At 38.3% G+C, this 26,281-nt stretch overlaps 1 protein-coding gene across 3 annotated transcripts in view; it reads left to right on the top strand.

Annotated features, from left to right (window-relative positions):
* Positions 1–26,281, top strand: part of ZRANB3 (zinc finger RANBP2-type containing 3) — a gene marked incomplete at its 5' end in the record, with an annotated part of 244,581 nt that overhangs the window by 161,402 nt on the left and 56,898 nt on the right. For all 3 annotated transcript variants that reach the window (XM_079709822.1, XM_079709821.1, XM_079709820.1), the window contains 2 exons: positions 3,022–3,193; positions 4,544–4,660. In XM_079709822.1, coding sequence (XP_079565948.1) covers positions 3,022–3,193; positions 4,544–4,660 — 289 coding nt within the window. The remainder of the gene's footprint in view (positions 1–3,021; positions 3,194–4,543; positions 4,661–26,281) is intronic.

Raw genomic sequence — 26,281 nt, 5'->3', positions numbered from 1 at the left:
CTTCTCGTTGAGGAGCACGGGCTCCAGGCACACGGGCTTCAGTAGTTGTGGCTCACAGGCTCTAGAGCGCAGGCTCAGTAGTTGTGGCTTGCGGGCTCTAGAGCGCAGGCTCAGTAGTTGTGGCGCATGGGCTTAGTTGCTCCGTGGCATGTGGGATCTTCCCAGACCAGGGCTCGAACCCATGTCCCCTGCATTGGCAGGCGGATTCTTAACCACTGTGCCACTGGGGAAGCCCGAGATTCCTTCCTGAGATGATGAAAATGTTCTAAAATTTACTGTGATGGTGGTAGTTGCACATATCTGTGAATATACTAGAAACCATTATTGAATTGTACACTTTAAGTGGGTGAATTGTATGGAATTATGAATTATATCTTCGTAAAGCTGTTTTTAAGAAAGAATAGGATATTTCAAAAAGTATGTATAATTTACATCAAATTTAAGGGGAAGAGACCAGGTCTTTACAGGTGGCATCTCTTAGCCCTCCCTCCCCTTCTCATTTGCCTTTTGAACCCCAAACTTGAGTCTGAGGGCTCAGAAGCATGTGGTGTTGCCAACACTCTTTAAAGTCAATACCACCTCAAGGGGTCTGACTCCAGCTAAAAGAGAAGGAGTGAGGATTAGGGAGGGTGAATGAAAGGATTTCTCTAAACCATCATTTACACCAAGCATAGGGCTTGCAACCAACCAGTGGCAAAGCACCCAGGAGGCAACTAGCTACAAAAGCTTCTCTCAGTAGAGTGCCTCCTCCTGGAGGGGTGAAGAAACCTCATTGTTACAGGCCTGGTACTGGTAGTGTGTGGCATCTGAAATTAGATTGCTCCGACTTCAAAACAGACCTGTGCATGTGGTGCTCAACTATTTTGTGCTCTGCAGGAGGCAAGTGAGGCCTATGTGGTTAGCCTGTATGACAACACCTGTGTGCTTTCTGTACCAAAGTGGACTAATTGTGCCAAAAGACCTCCACTTAGCATGTTGTACACTTGCCCAATGTTTTGCAAAGGTGGAGAATGTGCTTAAAAATTCATTTTAATGGCAACAAAAAAAGACCCAACATCTTTTTCTCATTTTCTGTAGTCCTAAACATTAGATTTTTTTCCTGTTCAGTTTTTTTTCCAGTTTTATTAAGATAAAATTGACAAAAATTAGATTTTTTTTCTTTTTTTTAACCGTGAGGTCAAAATGTACTTAAGTATCTTGATTGTGAATGGAAAAATAGGTGACAGAGTTAGTTATTCCAAGTATTTTTCCATTTTCATTAGTGTATAAAGTTTTAATATAAATATGGAGACAAAGCATTAAAGGAAGTCAAAATATTTCAATAAACAAGTTTCAGTAATTCAATTTGTAACAATTATAACTAAACCTATTAAATTTTTTACAATGCCAGCCCTTAGTTTTTTTAAACAAATACATTTCTTATTGATGACAACAAAGTGGTGTCTGTCATTTTATCATACAGTATTTCCATCCATTCACTATACTTTTCTAATCAATTCTACATGCAAATACATGATTTTAATGTTTTTGGTACTATTCCTGTATGTTTGCTATCAAAATACATTAAACTAAAAAAAAAAAAATCAATGTCAGCCAAGTTCCAGGTTTCTCAAAATGACACTGTTTGCATTATATACTACCAAATCCCACTAAAGTGAATAGTTATTTAATTTTTAATATTAGTAATTATAATACAACCTAACAGGAATTTTTCCTTTGTTAATTATTCTCTAGTAGCTATTTTTAATAGTATTGGCGCCTGGAAGATGATTGGGAATTTTGTGGATATGTGTGGGGTTGTCACAGTGATTCAGGGATGCTATTAGGCCAGCTCTCCTGATGCCTAAGTTCAATAGGTCCACTAGATTTAATACCTACCCCAGTGCTTGGTGCTTCCAACTTCTGATCTTCTCAGAGATCTAGAGGATAAGTTCCCTACTGCAAACATTTTAAGTTGTAGCTTACTTTCTTCTGTCGCATCAGCTACCGCTTGTCTGTCTGACTTACAAACGTTTGTTGAAATCACTTACCTGCCGATGTTTTCTCTTCCATCTCTCTTTCATAGTGCATTTGTACCTTTTTTTTTCCTTTGCTGTCAATCCAGTGGTTCAAAGGAAGAAGAGATCACCAAGTGATCTATCTGCTATGCTTAACAGTTCAATGGGAGATAATATTGCCTCCTAGAATTTGTAGAAATCATTTTAGTAGGTTTTGTTTGTTACGTATACTGGCTGGTGTACTTGCAGTTAGTGCTTATTTAGGGCTAGATCTGCTAAACACACTGCCACGTGTGAGGTCATCCAAAATGCAGTGGTATTCAGAGTTACCAGTTCATCCCACCCTTTTATTAACTCAGTATAAACACTATGTTTAAACACTAACATTTACTACAGCTGAGAGTAATGTGTAATCTTATTCATTACTATTTCTAAAGCTGAGCTTTTTGAGACTAATTTGCATTCAAAAATAAAAGTAAAGGGACTTCCCTGGCAGTCCAGTGGTTAAGACTTTGCCTTCCAATGCAGAGGGAGCGGGTTCGATCCCTGGTCAGGGAGCTAAGATCCCACATGCCTCGCGGCCAAAAACACCAAAACATAAAAACAGAAGCAATAGGGCTTCCCTGGTGGCGCAGTGGTTGAGAATCCGCCTGCTGATGCAGGGGATATGGGTTCATGCCCCGGTCCGGGAAGATCCCACATGCAGTGGAGCGGCTAGGCCCGTGAGCCATGGCCCCTGAGCCTGCGTGTCCAGAGCCTGTGCTCCGCAACGGGAGAGGCCACAACAGTGAGAGGCCCGCTTACCGCAAAAAAAAAAACAAAAAAAAAAAAAACAGAAGCAATATTGTAACAAATTCAATAAAGACTTTAAAAATGGTCCACATCAAAAAAAAAAATCTTAAAAAAAAAAAAAGAAATAAACAGCGTCATGGCTCCTTATCATTAAAAGGAAGAACACACTGGATAAATTGTTTTCTTACTCTAAAGTTCAGCTTTGCTACATGTGTTTTCTTTATATTAACAGATATTTTGGTAAAAGACCTCAGTGGGATTGCAGAGGGGCATCAAATCTTAATGAACTTCATCAGCTATTAAGTGACATAATGATTAGAAGATTAAAGGCTGAAGTTTTAACCCAGCTGCCCCCTAAAATCAGACAGCGTATTCCATTTGATCTTCCATCAGCAGCAGCCAAGGTGAGAACCCGTGTTTGATTGAGAGTCTTATTTGAAATCATTTTAAATTATACTGTGAAAGATAGCACATATTTCATTTTTCACAGAAGGAAAAGTCCACTTTCTTAAAATAGGTTTAATTAATAGAGCCGTATGAATTGGCTTTCTGTCATTTCAAGAAGAGAGCAGGAAGAATTTAAATTTAGTCATCAAATAATGTGAAAAGATTTAGTATCTTAGTCATTAAAAAATATATTTCTGCTAAATAGAGCAAAAAAGCACTTCAATTGCAACATAGACTTAGTATTAAGAATTCTAAGGGAGACGCAAGAGGGAAGAGGTATGGGGACATATGCATATGTATAACTGATTCACTTTGTTATAAAGCAGAAACTAACACAGCATTGTAAAGCAATTTTACTCCAATAAAGATGTTAAAAAAAGAAAAAAGAATTCTAAGTATATGTAGGGTGTGAAGCCCAATAATTAGCAAGGGAAGTTCTTTTTCTTGCTGTAGGATTTTTTTTTTTTTTTAAGTATGAGTAGCTGTCTTCTAGGATAATTTGGATCCAGTCCCCTGTTCTTGAAATCCTAAAACTCTGTGATCATGTTGTAAGATGTAAAGTTCAACATATTAGAAACCAGAATTGGTAATACAAGATTAGGTAATCCTTGTCTACATTTACTTTTGGGGAGTACAGTGCTTTTATAGTCTCTGAAATTTCTTCAAATCTGGATGTAACTTTGTCAACAAAGACTGTTTATTGCCTTGTTTTGTCTTGAAAGCTGAGACTAAGAATTTTGTAAACATTGAGCAATATATTATTGGTAAAATAAGAACGATCTGATTTTCTGTATCCATTATTTTAACAAAAGAAAAATAAGAGTTAATATATGACTATGTTACATTTTATTTAACTAATATTCCCCAAGTCTTTATGCTTATTTAAATAAATTCAATGCTTTTAGTAAAAAATGCTTTGCTACCATATGTATTTTTGCTACTGAGTTCTTTAAGTTTTTGTTTTTACATAAAATTTTTATTTTATTTAAAATTTTTCTTAAATTTTTATTTTTACTTGACTACATGCTCCTCTGTAAGAGAAGGCTGCAGTTGTTTGATATACAATGTTAGCAAAGGGCTTGGTTTCCTCCCACACCTTGTCATTGCTTTCTGTCATTAGCGTAAACATGTGTCTGACCTACCTCCACACTAATTGATGTTTTTTAAATCAACACACTGGCACCTTTGGGAATTTTTCTTCATATATATATATTTCTATGTAAAAAATAAGTAGGACATGATTCATTATTGCATTAATTGCTATGTTCTTTATGCTGTATTTCTAAACATTATTTTCTCCTACATAGGAATTGAATTCCAGCTTTGAGGAGTGGGAAAAATTAATGAGAGCTCCAAATTCAGGTGCCACCAAGACTGTCATGGGGTTGATTACTCACATGTTTAAACAAACTGCTATTGCCAAGGTACTCATTGCTGGGCCATCATGTGTTTGTCTTGATACAAATTATTTAATGTATTTAATTTTTTTAGTTAAGCAGCTTATTTGCATACTGCAACATGTCTTTGCCATTTAATTTTTAATCCCTATTATGGAAAAATTCAGACATATTCAAAGTAAACAGTAGTATAATGAACTGTTCATATATCGATCCTTTTCTATATATGGGTATATTTTGATGAGGGAGTATAATATATATTACACTTTCTCATTTAAAGGACTTATATATATATTCATCTTTGTTGCCAGCTTTTTCCATGGTGTTCCTACATAATTGCTACAAATAATTTTTTTTATGTAAGTCAATCATTTTTAATTGGTATTATGTTTTTAGATCCCTGCAGATAGATGTGTTCACATTCTGTTTGTCCAAAACTGCAAATTAGAAGGTGTCAGAGTTTTTAAATCTCAGTATGACTCTCAAGTAGACACATCACACATTGTCTGCTGTTTTTACCAGCATGGTTGAACTTATACATACTAATGAGTGTCATCTTTCTCCAATTCTGAGATCTTTTATAACATTTTTTTTAATTTTATTTTTTATTTATTTTTGGTTGTGTTGGGTCTTTGTTGCTGCGTGCAGGCTTTCTCTAGTTGTGGCGAGCGGGGGCTACTCTTCATTGTGGTGTACGGGCTTCTCATTGTGGTGGCCTCTCTTGTTGCGGAGCATGGGCTCTAGGCGCGCGGGCTTCAGTAGTTGTGGTTTGCGGGCTCTAGAGCACAGGCTCAGTAGCTGTGGCACACAGGCTTAGTTGCTCCGCGGCATGTGGGATCTTCCTGGACCAGGGTTGGAACCCATGTTCCCTGCATTGGCAGGCAGATTCTTAACCCCTGCACCACCAGGGAAGTCCCTATGACATAATTTATTTTTCTCTATAACGTAATTTTTTAAAGAGAGGTTTATTGAGGTATAATTCACATATAGTGAAATTTGTCTTTTTAAAACATATTGTTTGATGAGGCTTGACAAATACATATAGTCAGTTACCACTGCAATCAAGGTAGAGAATATTTGCATTACCCCCAAGAGTTTCCTCCTGCACCTTTGTAGTCATTTCCGTCACACCTCCCTCTAGACTTTGGTGGTCACAGATCTGCTTTCTATCACTATAGTTTTGAATTTTCCAGAATGTCACAAAAATGGAATCCTATAGTGTGTAGCCTTTTGTCTGGCTTATCACTTAGCATAAAGCTTTTGAATATTGATCCATTAGTTTTTTCATTTATATTGCTGACTGATATTCCAGTGTATGGATACATAAATATTTATATATCTATATTAATATAACAATTTTTTAAAATTCCTTTACCATATAATGGCCATTTGGCATAGTCTCAGTTTGGGCTATTGTGAATAAACCTGTTTTAATCATTCATGTACAAGTCTTTGTATGTGCATATTTTCATTTCCCTTGAGTAAATAGCTGGAATTGGGACTGCTGGGTCATATGGAAAGCATAGATTTAACTTCATAAAAAGCTGTGAGATTGTTTTTCCAAGTGCTATATCATTTTGCATCCCTACTGGCAATGTATCAGAGTTCCAGTTGTCCTGTATCTTTGTCAGCACTTAGTATTGTCAGTCTGTTTAATTTTAGTTATTTTTCTCGGTATATAGTATATCATGATTATTTTAACTTGCCTTTTCTTAATGACTAATGATATTGAGCATATTTTCATGTGCCTTTTAGCCATTCATTTTTTTTTTGAAAAGTGTTCATATCAAGCCCATATTTATATTGGGTTATAAGAGCCCTTGATATATTTTGGAAACAAATTCTCTAAGATATATGTCATTTCCAAATAATTCTTCCAAGTCTGTAGATCCCATTTCTGTTTTTTTTAATATATATGTAAATTTATTTATTTATTTTTGGCTGCGCTGGGTATTTGTTGCTGCACACAGGCTTTCTCTAGTTGCAGACAGTGGGGGGCTGCTCTTTGGGCTACTCTTTGTTGCGGTACTCAGGCTTCTCATTGTGGTGGCTTGTTCAGGGTGGAGGTTCAGTTTGTTTTCTGATTTTGGGGTTTTTTTGTTTGTTTGTTTGCATATGGATTTTCAGTTGTTCCAGCACTCTTTGTTGGAAAGACAGTTTTTCCCTCATTGAGTTATCTTGGCGCCTTCATAAAAAATCACTTGGTTAGGGCTTCCCTGGTGGCGCAGTGGCTGAGAATCCGCCTGCCGATGCAGGGGACACGGGTTTGTGCCCCGGTCTGGGAAGATCCCACATGCCGTGGAGCGGCTGGGCCCATGAGCCATGGTCGCTGAACCTGCTCGTCCGGAGCCTGTGCTCCACAACGGGAGAGGCCACAACAGTGAGAGGCCCGCATACCGCAAAAAAAAAAAAAAATCACTTGGTTATATATGTATAGGTCTGTTTCTGAACTTTCTATTCTGTTTCATTGATCTATACATCTGACCTTACAGAATACTACATTGGCTTGATTACTCTACCTTTATAATAAGTTTTGAAATCACACGGTGTTCACCCCTACTTTATTCTTATTCAAAATTGTGCTGTCCCTTATAAGTCCTTTGCTTTTCCTTATGAGTTTTTAGAATTAGCTTAAGTATGTACAATTTTGATTGGAATTGTTTTGAATCTATGGATTAATTTGTAAGAATTGACTTCTTTTTTTTTTTTTTTGCGGTACGCGGGCCTCTCACTGTTGTGGCCTCTCCCGCTGCGGAGCACAAGCTCCGGACGCACAGGCTCAGCGGCCATGGCTCACGGGCCCAGCCGCTCCGCGGCATGTGGGATCCTCCCGGACTGGGGCACGAACCCATGTCCCCTGCATCGGCAGGCGGACTCCCAACCACTGCGCCACCAGGGAAGCCCTGACTTCTTTTTTTAAATTGAGATACAGTTGACATAAGATGTTATATTAGTTTCAGGTGTAAAACATAATGATTTGATGCTTGTATATATTACAAAATGATCACCACAGTAAGTTCAGTTAACATCCATCACCATGTATACTCACAAAAATTTTTTTCTTGTGATGAGAACCCTTAAGATCCACTTGTTTAGCAACTTTCAAACATGCAACGCAGTGTCATTAACTACTGTCACCATGCTGTATATTACGTCCCGTGACCCATTTATTTTATAACTGGAAGTTTGTTCCTTTTAACCTCCTTTACCCATTTCACTCACTGCCCCCAACCCCTTGCCCCTGTCAACCACCAGTCTGTTCTCTGTATCTGTGAGCTTGGTGGGGTGGGGGTTGGAGTTGTTTGTTTGTTTTTTAAGATTTCACATATAAGTGAGATCATAAGGTATTTGAGTTTCTCTGTCTGATTTATTTTGCTTATTAGCATAATACCCTCAACAATACATGCTGTTGCAAATGGCAAGATTTGTTTCTTTATTATGACTCAATTATATTCCTTGTGTATATATATACATACCACATTTTTTTTTTTTTTGGCTGCTTTGGGTCTTCATTGCTACGCACGGCTTTCTCTAGTTGCAGTGAGTGGGGGCTATGCTTCATTGCGGTGCACTGGCTTCTCATTGCAGTGGCTTCTGTTGTTGCAGAGCACGGGTTCTAGGCATGTGGGCTTCAGTAGTCGTGGCTGGCGAGCTCTAGAGCGCAGGCTCAGTAGATGTGGTTCACGGGCTTAGTTGCTCCACGGCATGTGGGATCTTCCCGGACCCAAGATTGAACCCATGTCCCCTGCATTGGCAGGTGGATTCTTAACCACTGCGCCACCAGGGAAGTCCCCTACATACCACATTTTCTTTATCCATTTATACATCAGTGGACACTTTTGTTGTCTTGGCTATTGTAAATAATGCTGCAGTGAACATGGGGGTGCATATATCTTTTTGAATTAGTGTTTTCATTTTCTTGGATAAATACCTGAAAGTGGAATTGCTGGATCATATGGTGGTTCCATCTAAATTTTTGAGGAGCCTCCACACAATTTTCCATATCAACTGCACCAATTTTCATTTCCACCAGTAGTGCACAAGGGATCCCTTTCTATACATTCTCGTCAGCACTCGTTATTTCCTCTCTTTTTTTTTTTTTTTTTTTTTTTTTTTTTTTTTTGTGGTACGCGGGCCTCTCACTGTTGTGGCCTCTCCCGCTGCTGAGCACAGGCTCCAGACACGCAGGCTCAGCGGCCATGGCTCACGAGCCTAGCCGCTCCACGGCATGTGGCATCTTCCCGGACCGGGGCACTAACCCGTGTCCCCTGCATCGGCAGGCGGACTCTCAACCACTGCGCCACCAGGGAAGCCCTCCTCTCTTTTTGATAATAGCTGTTCTAACAGGTGTGAGGTGGTACTGAGTATTGACTTCTTAATATTATTCAATCTCCTGATCCATGAAGAAAGTATCTCTCTCTTTTGATTTAGGTCTTTAATTTCTCCCAGCAATGCTTTCTAGTTGTCTTGAATACATTTTGTTAGATTTATTTCTAGGTATTTCATGTCTTTTTATGCTCTTGTAAATAGTACTTTTAAATTTAAATTTCTACTTTTTCATTGCTAAATACAGGATTTTTATTGATTTTTGTATATTAATCTTTTATTTTGTAACCTTGCTGCACTCACTTATTAGTTCTTATGGCTTTTTGGTAAATTGTTTGGGATTTTTTACATAGACATCATTTTGTCTGCATATAAAGGTACTTTTATTTCTTCCCTGTAATCTGTATGCCTTTTATTTATTTTTGTTGCCTATCACATTGAAGGAACAAAAGTACAATTTTGAACAGAAGTGGTAGGGTTGAATAGCCTTCCCTGCTGCCAGTCTTAGAATGAAAGCATTCAGTCTTTCACCATTGATTATGATGTTATCTTTAAGATTTTTACTGATGCCCTTTCCTAGGTTGAGAAAATTTCCTTCTTTTCCTAGTTTGTTGAGAGGAGAGATGAGACATATAAAATGTTTTCCTTTGGCAGAACAGCAGTAAGAAGGTAGCTACCATAAAAGTGGATAAGAAGAAAACAGATAAAATATAACAAAATTATAAAAGCTGAGCATAGGCTGCCATGACAGTCCAAAATAATAGGAGTTCCTGACACAGGGAGTCCATACTCACTCACAAGCTTTATTTCCATTGGCCTCTACCACATGCTGACTAGGAGATGAGAGAACACCCCTACCGGTAGCATACAAGCACAGTACCCTGCCTATTTCCTGGACCCTTTTCTCAACTCACACTAATCAAAAGCCTCAAGCCACTGTGAGAGAGGTAAAGTCCCCTTCCCCGAGCCTCCAAAGTCCAGTTCAGGATCAACTGCTTCTGGGGGCTGAATAGAAACAAAAGCCATCTACACCTGGGAGTTGGGCAGGAAACCCTATTGAAATCAGGACCTTTATTAAGACAGAAATCTGTTACTACTGGAGGAGAGGCAGGAACCTCTGTCCTGCCCAGGACCACCCACAGTTATATGACATAGTTTGGTTGTCTTAGGGGAGAGGGACAGAAACACCATGAAAACCACACCTCCAAGACTCAGCTGGAGCAAAGGGCCTACCTTATACTGATGTGCTACCTGTAGATCCAAGAAATCTTCCATCCATTATCATGAACTGAACAATGAGAAACCATCAAGATTAATCTAGTACTGGGGGAGAGAGACATCCCTCTATAGTGCAGGCATGCAGGGACTGCTGAAAGCTTAGAGTGCAGTTGGGACACTTAGAAGAATTCTTGGCACACACTTTTGCAAGGTAGAAGCATCCCACTGTTGGGGACATTTCAAATTTGTGGTGCACTGAAGGTAAAGCAAGAGAACCTAAATAGAATTCAGTATTGACTAGATTGTCGCAGTCCCTCACATACTATCACCCTGATAGAAAAAGAAGCTTGCCCTTTTTTGGGTGTAAATATAATTTATCTCAGTCTGTCCTGTTCTTCCACACATAATTTCTAGTATTTATTTATTTATTTATTTATTTTTTTTTTTTTTTTTTTTTTTTTTTTTTTTTTGCGGTAGGCGGGCCTCTCACTGTTGTGGCCTCTCCCCTTGCGGAGCACAGGCTCCGGAGCGCAGGCTCAGCAGCCATGGCTCACGGGCCTAGCCGCTCTGCGGCATGTGGGATCTTCCCAGACCGGGGCACGAACCCGTGTCTCCTGCATCGGCAGGCGGACTCTCAACCACTGCGCCACCAGGGAAGCCCAATTTCTAGTATTTAATAGAAATTATGAAAAAAACAAAAAAGCAATTTAAAAAAACATCATCCATTGTCAAAGATAATGTAATCTATAAAGCCAGATGGAGAAATAACTCAGATTTTAGAACTATTAGACAAGGACTTTAAGAAAGCTATGAATAATATGTTAAAGGAGCTAGTAGAAAAGGTAAACAACATAAATGAAAAAGATGGAAAATTTCAGAAGAAATATAGAAACTGTAAAGACAGTAAAATGAAAATGCTAGAAATAAAAACATAGTATCAGAGAAAAAATAATTCTTTCAATCAGCTTATAAGCCAATAGTTGAGGTAAAAACTAATTACGGGCTTCCCTGGTGGTGCAGTGGTTGAGAGTCCGCCTGCCGATGCAGGGGACACGGGTTCGTGCCCCGGTCCGGGAAGATCCCACATGCCGCGGAGCGGCTGGCCCCGTGAGCCATGGCCGCTGAGCCTGCGTGTCCAGAGACTGTGCTCCGCAACGGGAGAGGCCACAACAGTGAGAGGCCCGCGTACCGCAAAAAAAAAAAAAAAAAAAAAAAAAAGGTAATCATGAAAAATGTAAATCATAAAAAAATGTAAACTTTTTTTTTTTAAATCCAAATTTCTTGCAGGGTATCTAGCCCCCATTTCTTTTTTTAAAAAATACATTTATTTATTTATTTGTTTGTTTATTTGTTTGTTTGTTTGTTTATTTTGGCTGCATTGGGTCTTTGTTGCTGCACGCAGGCTTTCTCCAGTTGCAGTGAGCGGGGGTTACTCTTTGTTGCGGTGCACAGACTTCTCAATGTGGTGGCTTCTCTTGTTGCGGAGCATGGGCTCTAGGCATGCAGGCTTCAGTAGCTGTGGCATGCAGCCTCAGTAGTTGTGGTTTGCGGGCTCTAGAGCACGGGCTCAGTAGTTGTGGCACCTGGGCTTAGTTGCTCCTCGGCATGTGGGATCTTCCCGGACCAGGATATTTATCTTAGAGAAATGAAAACTTGGGTTTACACAAACATCTTTACAAGAATTTATTCATAATAACCCCAAACTTGGAAACAACCCAAATGTCCTTCAAACAAATTGTAGTACATCCATATAATGGAATACTCCATTAAAAGGAATGAACTATTGATAAATGCAAAAGCATTATACTTAGTGAAAGAAGCCAATATCAAAAGTTTACATACATCCTGGCACCATTTTTATAACATTTTCAAAATGGTAGAATTATAGTGATAGAAAATATCATTATTCCAATGTAATTTTCTGGTGTTGATATTGCACTATAATTATATAAGAAGTGATCATTAGGGGAAGCTAGGTTAAGGGTACATGGGAACTCTGTATTATTTTTGCAGCCTCTCATGTGTCTAAACTTATTTCAAAATAAAAAGTTTTAAGATGTATATATAGTGGACACAATAAAGTAATCTAATGACAGAAGAAATTCAAGTTAATCCAAAAGAAGAAAAGGAAGATAAAGGAACAAAGAACAACTCCATCAAATAGGAAGCAACTTACAAAATGGTAGATTTAAATCCAGTTTTATCAATAATTGTATTAAGTGTAAATGCTCTAAACCCAGCAATTAAAAGACAGGAATTGTCAGATTGCATAAATTGTATGATATCTATAAGAAGTTCTCTTTAAATACAAAGGCTAAAGGTTAAAAATAAATGGATGAAAACAATAATCAAAAGAAAGATGAAGTAAATATATTAATATGAAATGATGTAGGCGTCAGAGCAAAGAATATTACCAGAATTAGAGAGGAAACTTACATAAAGATAAAGGAGTCAATTCTTTCTGACTCATAACAGTCAGAAATATGTGCATATCTATTAACTAAAACTTTTTTAGAAAACAGAAGAGGAATAAATATCTCTCAAATAATTTTATGAAGTGGAATTACTCTGATACCAAAACCACACAGACACATCAGAATAGAACTACAGACCAATATCCTTTATGAATATAAAAATCCTTAACAAAATATTAGCAAATTAAATCCACCAGTATGTTAAAAAGTATTTATACCAGCAATGCAAAGTTTGTATAACATTATATTGATTAATCACGGTATTTCACCACATTAACAAAGTAAAAATGGAAAACCATTCGATTATCCCAATGAAAACATTTGATAGAATTCCACATCCATTCATGATAAAAAACATCTCAGCAGACTAGGAGCAGAAAGGGACGTCCTCATCCGAGTAAAAGGCATTTTTGAAAAACTTACAACTAACATCATAGTTAATGCTCAAAGACTGAATGCTATTCCCTAAGATCAGGAACAAAATAAGAAAGTCTGCTCTCACCACTTCAGTTCATCACTGTTTGCTTCAACATTGTTTTCATAACTGTGCAATAGCCTAGAGAAAGGAATAAAAGGTATGCAGATTGAAAAGGACAACATGATTGTCTACATAGAAAATCAAAGAACACTTCAAGCTACTAGAACTAATGATTGAATTTATCAAGGTCACAGGATTCATGTTCAAGATACAAAAATCATTTGTAGTTCCATATACTAGCAATGAAAAATTGGAAATTGAAATTTGTAATATACAATTTACAATAGCATCAATAAACATGAGCTAATTTTGGAATAAATTCAAAAAATATTCAGTGAAGGGCTTCCCTGGTGGCGCAGAGGTTGAGAGTCCGCCTGCCGATGCAGGGGACGCGGGTTCGTGCCCCGGTCTGGGAGGATCCCACGTGCCGCGGAGCGGCTGGGCCCGTGAGCTATGGCCGCTTGAGCCTGCGCGTCCGGAGCCTGTGCTCCGCAACAGGAAAGGCCACAACAGTGAGAGGCCCACATACCACAAAAAAAAAAAAAATATTCAGTGAAAACTATGAAGCATTGTTTAGAGAATGTAAAGCAAACTTAAATGACAAGATAGATCGTGTTCATGAATCAGAAGATTTAATATTGTTAAGATGCCTGTTCTTTGTAAATTAATTTATAGTACAGTGTTAATCAAAATCCCTGTAGTCTTTTTTATTGAAATTGACAAACTGAATGTAAAATTTATGAAGCAACACAAAGGACTTACTGTAGCCAAAATAATTCTGAATGAAGTTGGGGAGACTCACACCACATAATATAAATACTTACTATAAAATTACAGTGATAAAACTTTGTGATATTGGCATAAGAATAGACATTTAATGAACCAGAAAAGAGAGATCAGAAATAGCCATTCATATTGATTGTCAACTGATCTTAGGAAAGGGGACAAGATAACCCAATAGGGAAATGATAGTCTTTTCAACAAATGGTACTAGGGCAATTAGATATGCATAAGAAAAAAAAAAAAAGAGCCTTTATCGTTATTTCACACCATACATAAAAATTAACTTGAAGTGAATCATAGACTTAAATATAAAAGATAATTTATAAAACTTTTAGTAGCATACATATTTTAAAATATCCCATCCTTTGGGTAGGAACATTTTTTTAGATAGGATACAAAAAGCACATACTTTAAAGGAAAAACAAATGGGACTCAAAACTTTAAAATTTATGGTGTTTAAAATTATTGTGTATGAAAAACACTGCTGTGAAAATGCTAATGCAAAATATAGATTGGAAGAAAATATTTGCAATACATTCCCCCTGTTCCATTTTCCCATATCATAATTTTTGGTTTTATCAGTGTTCGTTGTTTACAGTATAATGACTGTTAAACATTTCACAGTTGAGCTATAATTACATTTCTTTGACAGCTATTGTTTTTCTTAGAGTTAATAACTATCTTGTTTTTTGTTTGTTTGCTTGCTCACTTAGCTTTCTTTGTACTTAGTACTGAGTATAGAATGATGCTCAAAGGAAAAGAATATATATGAGAACCTTTTAGATAATTTCCTGCGTGTGTAAGAAACCCTAGTTGGAAGTCAGAAATGTTGATAGTCAATAGGAAGTTGCACCTAATTCCTAGGATCCTTGAAGAAAAAGAAAGGAGATGAAAAGTCAGTTGTCCCAGATTGGAATATATCCCCAAAGATTATTGGTAGCAGAAGGCTACCCCGACTTCCTACATTATAGATGTAGGTAACTTTGAGGGGAGGTATCTGGTTATTACATTTAATATTGTTTCCATGTGAAAATGTGTTTCAGAGTTCTCCCAAACCTATTTGTAAATGAATTTCTGAAATACCACAGATTATAAATTGGTTACTATGTTGTATGCATACTAACAGTTGAAGCTTCCTTTCTTTGGCTAAATGTTTTCTTAATTCAACAGACATTTACTGAGTGCTTACTATGTGGCAAGGATTATGCTTGGTGCTAGAGAGGCATGGTGAACAAGACATGGTGTAGATTACCTCTACACTATGGAACTATGTAGTTCCTACCTCTCAAGGAACTTGGAGTCTGTTGGGGAAGACAGTAAAAGTAAATGTTCAAATACAATAGAGCATATTTAGGGCTTAAAAAACAGAATATTTTGGAAGGACATGGGAGAAGATACTTGGCCAAGTCTTGGGGATTCAGGAAAAATGTTCCAAGGAATGAACAAGTTAAGATTTAGCAAACCAAAGCGGAGGGGAGTGAAATGGGAATGGGATGGAGCTGATGGAATGTATTTCAGCACATGAATCATTTGTGCAAACTCACAAAGATTAACCAGGAATGGTATATTTGGGAAACCAAACGTAGGTCATGGCAAAAGCCTAGTATGTCAGAGAGGAATTCTGAGAGAGACTAGGTTGGAGACCACAGAGAGCAGTACCACATCATGAAGGTCACAGTTCACAGTGTGTAATTTATCCTAAGGGTTCGGAGCAATCAGATATTGTGAGTAGAGTAAAGTGATCAGATTTGCGCTTTAGAAAAAGAACTGTAGCTGCAGACATGCCTCATTTTGTTGAGCCTCACTTTATTGCACTTTGTAGATCGCATATTTTTTTTTACAAACTGAGGGTTTGTGGCAACCCTGCATCCAGCAAGTCTCATTGGCATTATTTTTCCAACAGCATTCGCTAACTCGTGTCCCTGGGTCACATTTTGGCAATTCTCGCAATATTTCAGACTTTGTCATTATTATTATATTTGTTATGGTGATCTGTGATCAGTCATCTTTGATGTTGATATTGTAATTATTTTGGGGTGCCTTGAACAGTGCCCATATAAGATGGTGAAGTTAACCAATAAATGTTGTGTGTGTTCTGACTGCTCTCCAGCCAGCCATTCCGCCATCTCTCTCCTTCTCCTCGGGCCTCACTATTTGCTGAGACACAGCAATATTGAAATTAGGTCAATTAATAACCATACAATGGCCTTTAAGTGTTCGAGTGAAAGGAAGAGTTGCATGTCTCTCACTTTAAATTAAAAGATAAGAATGATTAAGCTTAGTGAAGAGGGCATGTTGAAAACTGAGATAGGCTGAAAGCTAGGCCTCTTGCACCAAACAGTTAGCCAGGTTGTGACTGAAAAGGAAAAATTCTTGAAGGAATTTAAAAGTGTTACCCCAGGGACTTCCCTGGTGGTCCAGTGGTTAAGACTCCTCGCTCCTCATGCGTGGCCTCGTGAGGTGGCCTCGGTTCAATTCCTGGTCAGGAAACTACATCCTGCATGCCACAGCTAAATATCCTGCATGCCGCAGTGAAGATCCTGCGTGCCGCAACTAAGACCCAGTGCAGCCAAATAAATAAATAAATGCACATATATATATATTAATAGACATTAATTTTTATATATTATATATTATTATGTGTGTATATACATACATAAATGCATACATAAATATATAATAATTTTATATATATATATATATATATATATAACTCCAGTGAACACACGAATGCTAAGAAAGGAAAACTGTCTTACTGATGATATGGAGAAAGTTTTAGTGGTCTGGATAGGAAGTCAAACCAGCCACAACATTCCCTCAAGCCAAAGCCTAATCTAGAGCAAGGCCCTAACTCTCATCAATTCTTTGAAGGCTGAGAGAGGTGAGGAAGCTACAGAAGAATACAGTAAGTCCCCTACATACGAACCTTCAAGTTGCGAACTTTCAAAGATGCGATCATGTGTTCGTGTGTCCAGTCACGTAAGTTAGTTCACGGTCTGGCATACGTTATCACGTGCATGCATCCACTACAAGTGGTTGTGCTTTTCTGTACTTTACCGTACAGTCCTCTATAGAGTACAGCAGTACAGTATCTTTATTTCCAGCCCAGGATGTCCGGAAGCAAGCGTAAAAGCAGCAGTATATAGCCAATTGTGTTAGTTGGGTACCTAGGCTAACTTTGCTGGACTTACAGACATGCTCTCAGAATGGAACTTGTTCATATGTAGGAGACTTATGTAGTTTGAAGGTAGCAGAGGTTGGTTCATGAGGTTTAAGGAAAGAAGTCATCTCTGTAACATAAAAGTACAAGGTGAAGCAGCAAGTGCTGATGTAGAAGCTGTAACAAGTTATCCGGAAGCTCTAGCTAAGATAATTAATGAAGGTGGCTACCTTAAACAACAGATTTTCAATGTAGATGAAACAGCCTTCTACTGGAAAAAGATGCCATCTAGGACTTCTTTAGCTAGAGAGAAGTCAGTGTCTGGGTTCAAAGCTTCAAAAGACAGGCTGATTCTCCTGATAGGAGCTAGTGCAGTTGGTGACTCTAAGTTGAAGCAAGTGCTCATTTACCATTCTGAAAATCCTAGGGCCCTTAAGAATTTTGCTAAATCTACTTTGCCTGTGCTGTATAGATGGAACGAAAAAACCTGGTTGACAGCACATCTGTTTACAACATTGTTTACTGAATATTTTAAGCCCACTGTTGAGAACAGTGCTCAGAAAAGATTTCTTTCAAAATACTACTGCTCATTGACAATGTACCTGGTATGATGGAGACATAAATTGAGATTCATGTTGTTTTCATGCCTGCTAACACAATATCTATTCTGTAGCCCCATGGATCATGGAACAATTTCAACTTTCAACACTTATTCTTTTTTTTTTTTTTTTTTTTTTGCGGTACGCGGGCCTCTCACTGTTGTGGCCTCTCCCGTTGCGGAGCACAGGCTCTGGACGCGCAGGCTCAGCAGCCATGGCTCACGGGCCCAGCCGCTCCGCGGCATGTGGGATCTTCCCGGACCGGGGCACAAACCCGTGTCCCCTGCATCAGTAGGCGGACTCTCAACCACTGTGCCACCAGGGAAGCCCAACACTTATTCTTTAAGAAATATATTTCATAAGGCTGTAGCTGCCATAAATAGTGATTCCTCATTTAGATCTGGGCAAAGTAAATTGAAAACCTTCTGGAAAGGATTCACCATTCTAGATGCCATTAAGAACATTTGTGATTCATGGGAAGAGGTCAAAATATCAACATTAACAGGAGTTCAAAGGAAGTTGGAGTCCAACCCTCCTGGATGACTTTGAGGGGTTCAAGACTTCAGTGGAGGAAGTAACTTCAGATGCGGTGGAAAATAGCAAGAGAACTAGAATTAAAAGTGGAGCCTCAAGATGTGACTGAATTGCTGCAATCTCATGGTAAAACTTTAGTGGAAAGGGGTTACTTTCATGGATAAGCAAAGAAAGTGGTTTCTTGAGATGGAATCTATTCCTGGTGAAGTTTGTTGAAATGACAAAGGATTTAGAATATGACATAAATTTAGTTGATAAAGCAATGGCAGAGTTTGAGAGGATTGATTCCAGTTTTGAAAGAACTTCTACTGTGGTAGAATGCTATCAAACAGCATTGCATGCTACAAGGAAATTGTTTGTGAAAGGAAGAGTCGATTAATGCAGCAAACTTCAGTGTTATTTTAAGGTACTGCTACAGCCACCCCAGCCTTCAGCAACCATCACCCTGATCAGTCAGCAGCCATCAACATCTAGGCACGATGCTCCACCAGCAAAAAGATTATGACACGCTGAAGGCCCAGATGGTTAGCATCTTTTAGCAATAAAGTATTTTTAAATTAAGGTATGTACATCATTCTTTTAGACATAATGCTATTGCACACTTCCTGGACTACAGCATAGTTTAAACATAACTTTCTAACGCACTGGGAAACCAAAAAATTCATGTGACTCACTTTCTTGGAATATTTGCTTTATTTCTGTGGTCTGGAACTGAATCTGCAGTATCTCCAAGGTATGCCTGTGTGTGGAGAATGCATTGGGAGGAATAAGCCTGTAGGCAGGGAATGCAGTTGGGATGCCACACTGGTCACCTAGGTGATCTGAACCAAGGGTAGTGGCTGTACCACATCTTAACTGGAAAGAAAGAATAATTCAAAATATATTAAGACATTGGTGTTCGACTGAATATGGAGGAGAGGGTAAAAGTAGAATCTAGATTTTTTTGCTTGGCCAACTGGGTTCATGTTTCTGCCATTCACGGAGACTGGGAAAAACAGGAGATACCTTTTCTGCGTAGTTCCCCATTCAGTAAAATCTGTGCCAAATTCAGCAAGGCTAGAGCTATGAGGTAATAGAAGATTTGTTTTGTACTCTGCAGCATCATATCGGAAATGCTTTTCTTTTTATTGAATCACTTGAACAATTAAGTCGAGAAATTTAAGGATAATTAGAACTATCTAATGCTAGTTTATATAAATTTGAAAATCTTGATGAGAGTAAGAAGGAACATTTAAAGTAAATAATGAGTTTTCAAGTAAATGCATTTGTGTGAGTATACTTATAGGATGTGCTATTTTATTTTTATTATTTTATTTATTTATTTGGCCGCGCCACGAGGCTTGTGGGATCTTAGTTGCCTGAGCAGGGATCAAACCCGGGCCCTCAGCAGTGAAAGCAGGGAGTCCTAACCACTGGACTGCCAGGGAATTCCCCAGGATATGCAATTTTAGAGCCATATACTTAATTACTACCTAAAGTAAAACAAACTCTTCGTGATTTGTGATATTTAATTTTTTAAAGGCTATAACTTCATAATAAATAACACGTAAAGTGTAAAATCTTGTTCTTGTCAGATCTTCTGAGGAAGCAAGTACTTCCCACATCCATCTATATCACTGTTGTAACACTGTCCGTTCATTGTGGTTAGGGCTAGAAAGGACCTCTGTGGGTCATCCGCTCTTACTTTACTCCAGGCAGAGTTATGCATAACGTCTTCCAGACAAATGGGTCTCCATCTATCCTAGTTTTATAGATCTCCAGGTTAGGTTTCTTTGTCTGCTCTCATCTTTTCTCTTTTTCTTATATCCTGCAATGTCTTAGGCAGATGGGAATACAGTATCAGTGTTTCAAATTAGGTCATGTCAGCAAATTAGGTCATATTAATATGATAATTTTTCATATATACAGTGTGATACTATATAATGGTGTTGACATGTCATCCGTGTGCTGTATAAACATTTATGCTGTTCTGCCTTTTGAGATTAAGTACTTGTACTTCTTTGGGGGATAGAGGCTGTATAAGTTTTAAGTATGTTTGTTTTTACATTATTGAGATCTCTTTTTCAGATATTTCTTAATAAGAAATTTAATGATAATGATAAGCAGTAAATGATGATAAACACTAAACAAAGGAAAAGACCATAAAATAATAAATGTTGCTAGTACAAAGTCAGTTACTGAAGGATCTCAGATAATTATAATTACTTTTATTCCTCTATAACATTATTTTTATTTCTCTGTAATATTTGTTGAGAATATAATTGATGAAAATGAACAGATTCTTTTTTTTTAATTGAAGTATAGTTGATTGACAATGTTGTTTTAGTTTCTGCTGTACAGCACAATGATTCAGTTATATATGTATACATTCCTTTTTATATTCTTTTCCATTATGGTTTGTCACAGAATATTGAATATAGTTTCCTGTGCTACACAGTAGGAACTTGTTGTTTATCTATTCTACATATAATAGTTTACATCTGCTAGTCCGAAACTCCCAATCCATCCTTCCCCTATCCCCTCCCTTCCCCTTGGCAACCACAAGTCTTGAACAGATTCTTTAGATTTAGGATCAGCCTAATACTCTCCTAGAAAAAAACAGATGTAAGTTGTATGTGAACTCTTGGTTATTTTCTGGTACTTTGTAACAATGTCTCATTTTTAGAGAAAACCATTTTAAGAGAAATGCCAGTTATTTTTCTATGAAATTGATTAAGTCAACCCATAATTTTAAATTTCCTGTCACTGTGGGGATGGCAGCATTTCTTAGTGCCTTAAAAACTTTGCACAGGCAAATTGCTTTAAACACAAAGCACGGGCTTCCCTGTGGCGCAGTGGTTGAGAGTCCGCCTGCCGATGCAGGGGACACGGGTTCGTGCCCCGGTCCGGGAAGATCCCACATGCCGCGGAGCGGCTGGGCCCGTGAGCCATGGCTGCTGGGCCTGCGCGTCCGGAGCCTGTGCTCCACAACGGGAGAGGCCACAACAGTGAGAAGCCTGCGTACCACAAAAAAAAAAAAAAAAAAAAAAAACACAAAGCACATTTTCTGTTTGCTGTGTTGCCTCAGCCGCTCAAACAGGTAGAATCCTACTTATAATATGCAGTAAGGTATAATGAGGTCACTGCAATGTTCCCTGACACACAGGGACTGGGATGTCGTGAGACTAGGGTGCCTCTTCCTGAGCCAATTCTTTTGTTTAGGAAAGGGTGTCTGGCTCTGAACCGGGTACTGTAGGCCCCTGTTTATTAGTAAGGAGATGGTCAGTAATAATAAAGGACAAATAAAACAATGATATTATCATTTTAGAGCAGGAAGGAGATGGTATGTTAGCTACGTGGCTATGTAGAATGGAGGAAGGCTTCAGTAAAGATGCGGAAGAAGGAAGAGTGGTTTAGGTTTTTGGGATGGTAGGAATGGTTAAGTCTGGATCACAGGTGGAGAGATTTGCCTTAGAGAAGAGAAGAAATACCTCTCTTGTACAAAAGGAAAGGAAGTGATGATGAGTAAAAGTAAGGAAAGGTAAGAGAATTCTCACATGATGAGTTCTGTTTTCTCTGGGCGGTGGGAAGTTTGAGAGCTAAGAGGCATAGGTTCTGATTTCAAACAAAGTGGCAAAGGTTGAAATTGGTTTTGCAGTTTACTGGAGGAATATAGTAATAATAAGAGCTAACACTTTTACAGTGTTACCACATGCCAACTGTTCCAAGCATATTTTATGCACTAACTCATTTAATTCTTACCACTCTAAAGGTAGTGAGTAATTTTTATCCCCTTTTATACGCTGGGGAAACAAGGCACAGAGTTTAAGTGACTTGCTCAGGGACTCTTAGATTGTAAATGACGGAGGCAGGATTTGAACATAAACAGTTTGGCTACAGAGTACGTGCACTTACCCATCATTGTACTAGGATAGCAGAATATTTAATATTTGTCAGTGGCCATGGGTTTATGGTGACTCCTGGTTCCCTATTAGTGATTTTTTAGCATACCTGTACAGGCATGGAGAAAGAAGATATAGAATTTAGAAGTCTATACATTCTGTATGTTATCATTTTAAACACCCAAAGAAGATTTATTCATGCTTAACTTTAGTTGTACAAAGTTGATAACCTTATTGACATGATCAATGGATGGAGTTTAGAAAGAAATTGAGAATGTTTCTCAAAATTGATTCAGTTTTTAAATAATTAGATTAGCTCTTTTGATCAATGACTTTTATGATCAAATTCACATGAAATCAACCTTTATGAAGAAACTTACGTTCCTAATACTATTGCCTTTACTTTCTAACTTTGTCTAAATTTGGTTAACCCAATGGAGTAGGTTATTCCTGGGAATGTTCTCTCTCATCCATCCTTGCCAGATAGATAGATAGATTAGATAGAATGATTAGGTAGAACAATTGCTTTATTATATCTTGTTCTAAAAAGTTTTATGGAAAGGTTTAGGATCTCAGGTTCTTTTGTAAAATTGTGTTGGCTAAGGTATTAAATTGGGGTTACTCGCTTCTTACATACAGTATCGTAGCCCTTCTGTTTCTCAGTGTAAAATGGGCTGCTTGCAAAACTGGGCCGGTGTCAAAAGATTAGATGTATTAGAAGTGTTAGATTTCTATTTACAGATGGGTTCATAAGCATGCCTAGAGATAAGAAGATCATGCTTCTAATAGTTCACCCAAACTATCTTTGGAAGTTTTCTATGAGGAAATTTTGGCATGGGGCTCTGTAAAAATGTCCAGAACACTGATAGAGTATGGAATGACCATTTTCCCCTGAAGGCTGTCTTCTACCAGATTTGAAAATATTTTTTCAGGTTGATGGAATGGTTTCTAAATTAAGAACCATTGGCAGGGGGAAAGGGATAGCAGAAGACAAATTGCTAGCCTTTCTTTGTGATGGTCTGCAGGGCAAGTAGGGAGGTGAATAAGCAATGCGTGTTCTCTTTTACTTGTTACTTTCCTTTCCTCATTTAAGATCATTTTAAAGGATAAAAGGTAAGTTATCACAAACAAATTAGTAAGAAACACTATAAGGTGAAATAGATAAGTGAATAAAAACAAGAGAGGTGGGACTTCCCTGGTGGCGCAGTGGTTAAGAATCCATCTGCCAATGCAGGGGACATGGGTTCGATCCCTGGTCCGGGAGGATCCCACATGCTGCAGAGCAACTAAGCCTGTGTGCCACAACTACTGAGCCTGCGCTCTACAGCCCACTAGCCGCAACTACTGAGCCCGCGTGCCACAACTACTGAAGCCCGTGTGCCTAGAGCCCGTGCTCCACAACAAGAGAAGCCACCACAATGAGAACCACACGCACCGCAACGAAGAGTAACCCCCGCTTACCGCAGCTAGAGAAAGCCCGCGTGCAGCAACAAAGACCCAACGCAGCCAAAAATAAATAAATAAATTTATTTAAAAAACAAAATAGTCCAGTCCATAGAGACAAAAAATAGATTAGTGTTTGCCTAGAGCTAGGGGTGATCCAGGGACCTGCAGTGGGGGTGGGGTGATTGCTAAGAGATGAAAGATTTTGTTCAGGGTAATGAAGATATTCTGAAATTGTGGTGAAGGATGTACAACTCTGAATATACTAAAGGCTATTCACTGCTTTCATCAACAGCCACCATAAGTAGCCTCGGGGTGACCGCTGCAATTCCTGGTATCAAGTGCAGGCCATAATGTCCAAAGCAAGGAAGAGCTTTCCATAATGTCCCTTTTGTCAGTTAGGATTTTTTTGAAGCCTCCAGCAAACTTCCCATGTTTCTTACTAGTCAGAATCACTTGCAGGGGGAATGAAAGTGCTAGGCTTGCTTAGACCTATCACAATTCACCTCTTGTTGACTAGTAAGGGCTTAAAGCATTGTCCTTAAAGTATGTGCCCACCAGATATCTAAAGAGAACTGCCGTTTAGTCTGGGGCCTGAGGACTTCAAAACTTAAGGAGAAGCTTCTTTTCTGATCCTTGTTAAAACAGTAAGGAAGACTTGGAGTCAACTCTACTGCAGTTGAGGAGAGAGATCACTCATCGCTGAACACAGGGAGAGGTGGAGATTTATAGCCAAGAAGCAGGATGAAGAGGTTGGTGGATGGAAAATTACTAAGAGGAGACATCAAGGGTAGGGGGATTCTTGCTAAACTGGTTGCTCCTGCCAGCAGCATATGCTTGTCTGGAAGACTAAACTATGCATGTCTAAGTACGCAGGCTGGTACAGTGAAACTATGAATGGCTCATTAAATCAGTTATGGTTTCTTTGGTCACTCACTCCTCTCCTACTTGCATAACCGGTGATTCTAGAGCTCTTTGCAGCGGGGTTGTCTGCACTTGTCAGATTGAAACCAAGGCCAAAATAGGTTTCTTGCTAAAAGAAGGCAAAGGAATTAGCTATCAAAAGTGGCGATGAGGAACTTGATCAGATACCAAGAGTCGATCAGGTGTCAAGGGTGGGAGCATTCTTGATAAACTGACTTAGCAGGATTCTTGCGAAGACTGGGCCTGGCAAGGGTAAGACAGAAGGCCAAAGTTGAGGCCTAGTCAAAAACAGGGCTCAGAGAAGCATAACTGAAGTTCAGTCAAGGAGAAAGTCTTTGTCCTAGCTCCAGTTTGGTGGTGTTTTTTTTTTTTTTTTTTCACTCTTTCTCTGTCTTATTTTATGATTAAAGGCTGACAACTTTAAGTACCTTTCCTCAGGTCTTTAATGCAATGTAGGTTTTTCTTTAACTACTTTTACTTCAAAATATGATGTACACCTATTCACTGAAAAAAAATTTAAAAATAAATTGTACAACATATTCTATTTCTGCATTTCTTTAAATGAGATGTAGTGTGTAGTCTTCATTAATTATTTAAATTAGAACTTTGACTCACAGACACAGTACCAACAGACCAATTTCAGTAAAATAAGATGGAATTGTGAACATGGCAGCTTCTACAAAACCTGAACCAGTATAATCAAAATGCTGACCATTAACAGAACCTGCCATTCCTGTATAATACTTTAAAAGCAAATTTCTGCTCAGATAACTTAAAATATGACAATGCAGTGACTGTTTTATTTAGAATAGAATCAGAACAGGGGAAATGCATGTATAGTTAATTTTAAAATGCAAACCTGTGCAGTCCCCAACCTAAGAACCTAAGAGAATCCCGAAGTTCCTTTGTTACGTAGATGTTTTGGTTCTCCAAACACATTCTCTCCTAGGAAGCAATGTCACAATGATGGTTAAGTTAACGGGTTAGTCCCGAGAGACTGTTTAGGCCATTGAACTTTATATAATTGAACTTTATATTAATAGTAACCATAAGCCTTTCTGAACCTGTGATTGGAAGGAATAGGGAGCAGGGGCTTGAGCTTTGGCATGAGCAGTTTCTGGTTGTACTGCGGAGGGGTTGATGTTAGTGGAGGAGACTGGCAGAAACAGCTTGCTTGTGAAGAGGTGGGGAATGCATCTGAGACTAGGGGTACAGTGATTATATAGTTTGTAAGTCTTCAGTGGCTGGTAAATGAATGTACCTTAAAAATACTCCAACTTGATATGTACTTTTTGAAAGGCTTATCACAGTAAATATAGCTCTTTAGGCAAACATGCAGTTTATTAAAGTGGTTCAGTTACCATGGCAACATATCTGGAATTTATAGCTCCTTATTTTGAGAGGGCTTCATTTCCACTTTCTGAGGCACTGCAGTCCAAGGCTAAAGTTCTTAACAGCCTCCAGTCTCATTGTGTGAATTTTTATTGTTTAGAAAACTTAGACATACAAAATTTAGCTTGCAGAATCAATCTTATGACTTCATAGTCATATGCATGAATTTTAAATAGGTATTTTTCAATTTTAAAATGCCCCCGCTTTAAAATTTTTTTAGTTATTATCAAAGCTACATATGATCATAATTTAACGAGAAGAAATAGACATTTCAAACAGTAATGATCCCCTAAACTTATTCCCCAGAGGCAACCACTTTCTTTTCTTTTAGCTGATTTTTTGGGGATTTACTTCAAATCCCTCAGCAATGTGTTTATCTTGCTTCTTGGTGTGTATTGCTGCTTGCTTTGTAATTTTAGCTGTCATCTATTGGCTT

The sequence above is a fragment of the Hyperoodon ampullatus genome (assembly GCF_949752795.1).
Source record: "Hyperoodon ampullatus genome assembly, chromosome: 8".
Classification (NCBI taxonomy): domain Eukaryota; kingdom Metazoa; phylum Chordata; class Mammalia; order Artiodactyla; family Ziphiidae; genus Hyperoodon; species Hyperoodon ampullatus.
The sequence above is the reverse complement of the archived record's forward strand: the minus strand, read 5'-3'. Positions and strand labels throughout refer to the sequence as shown.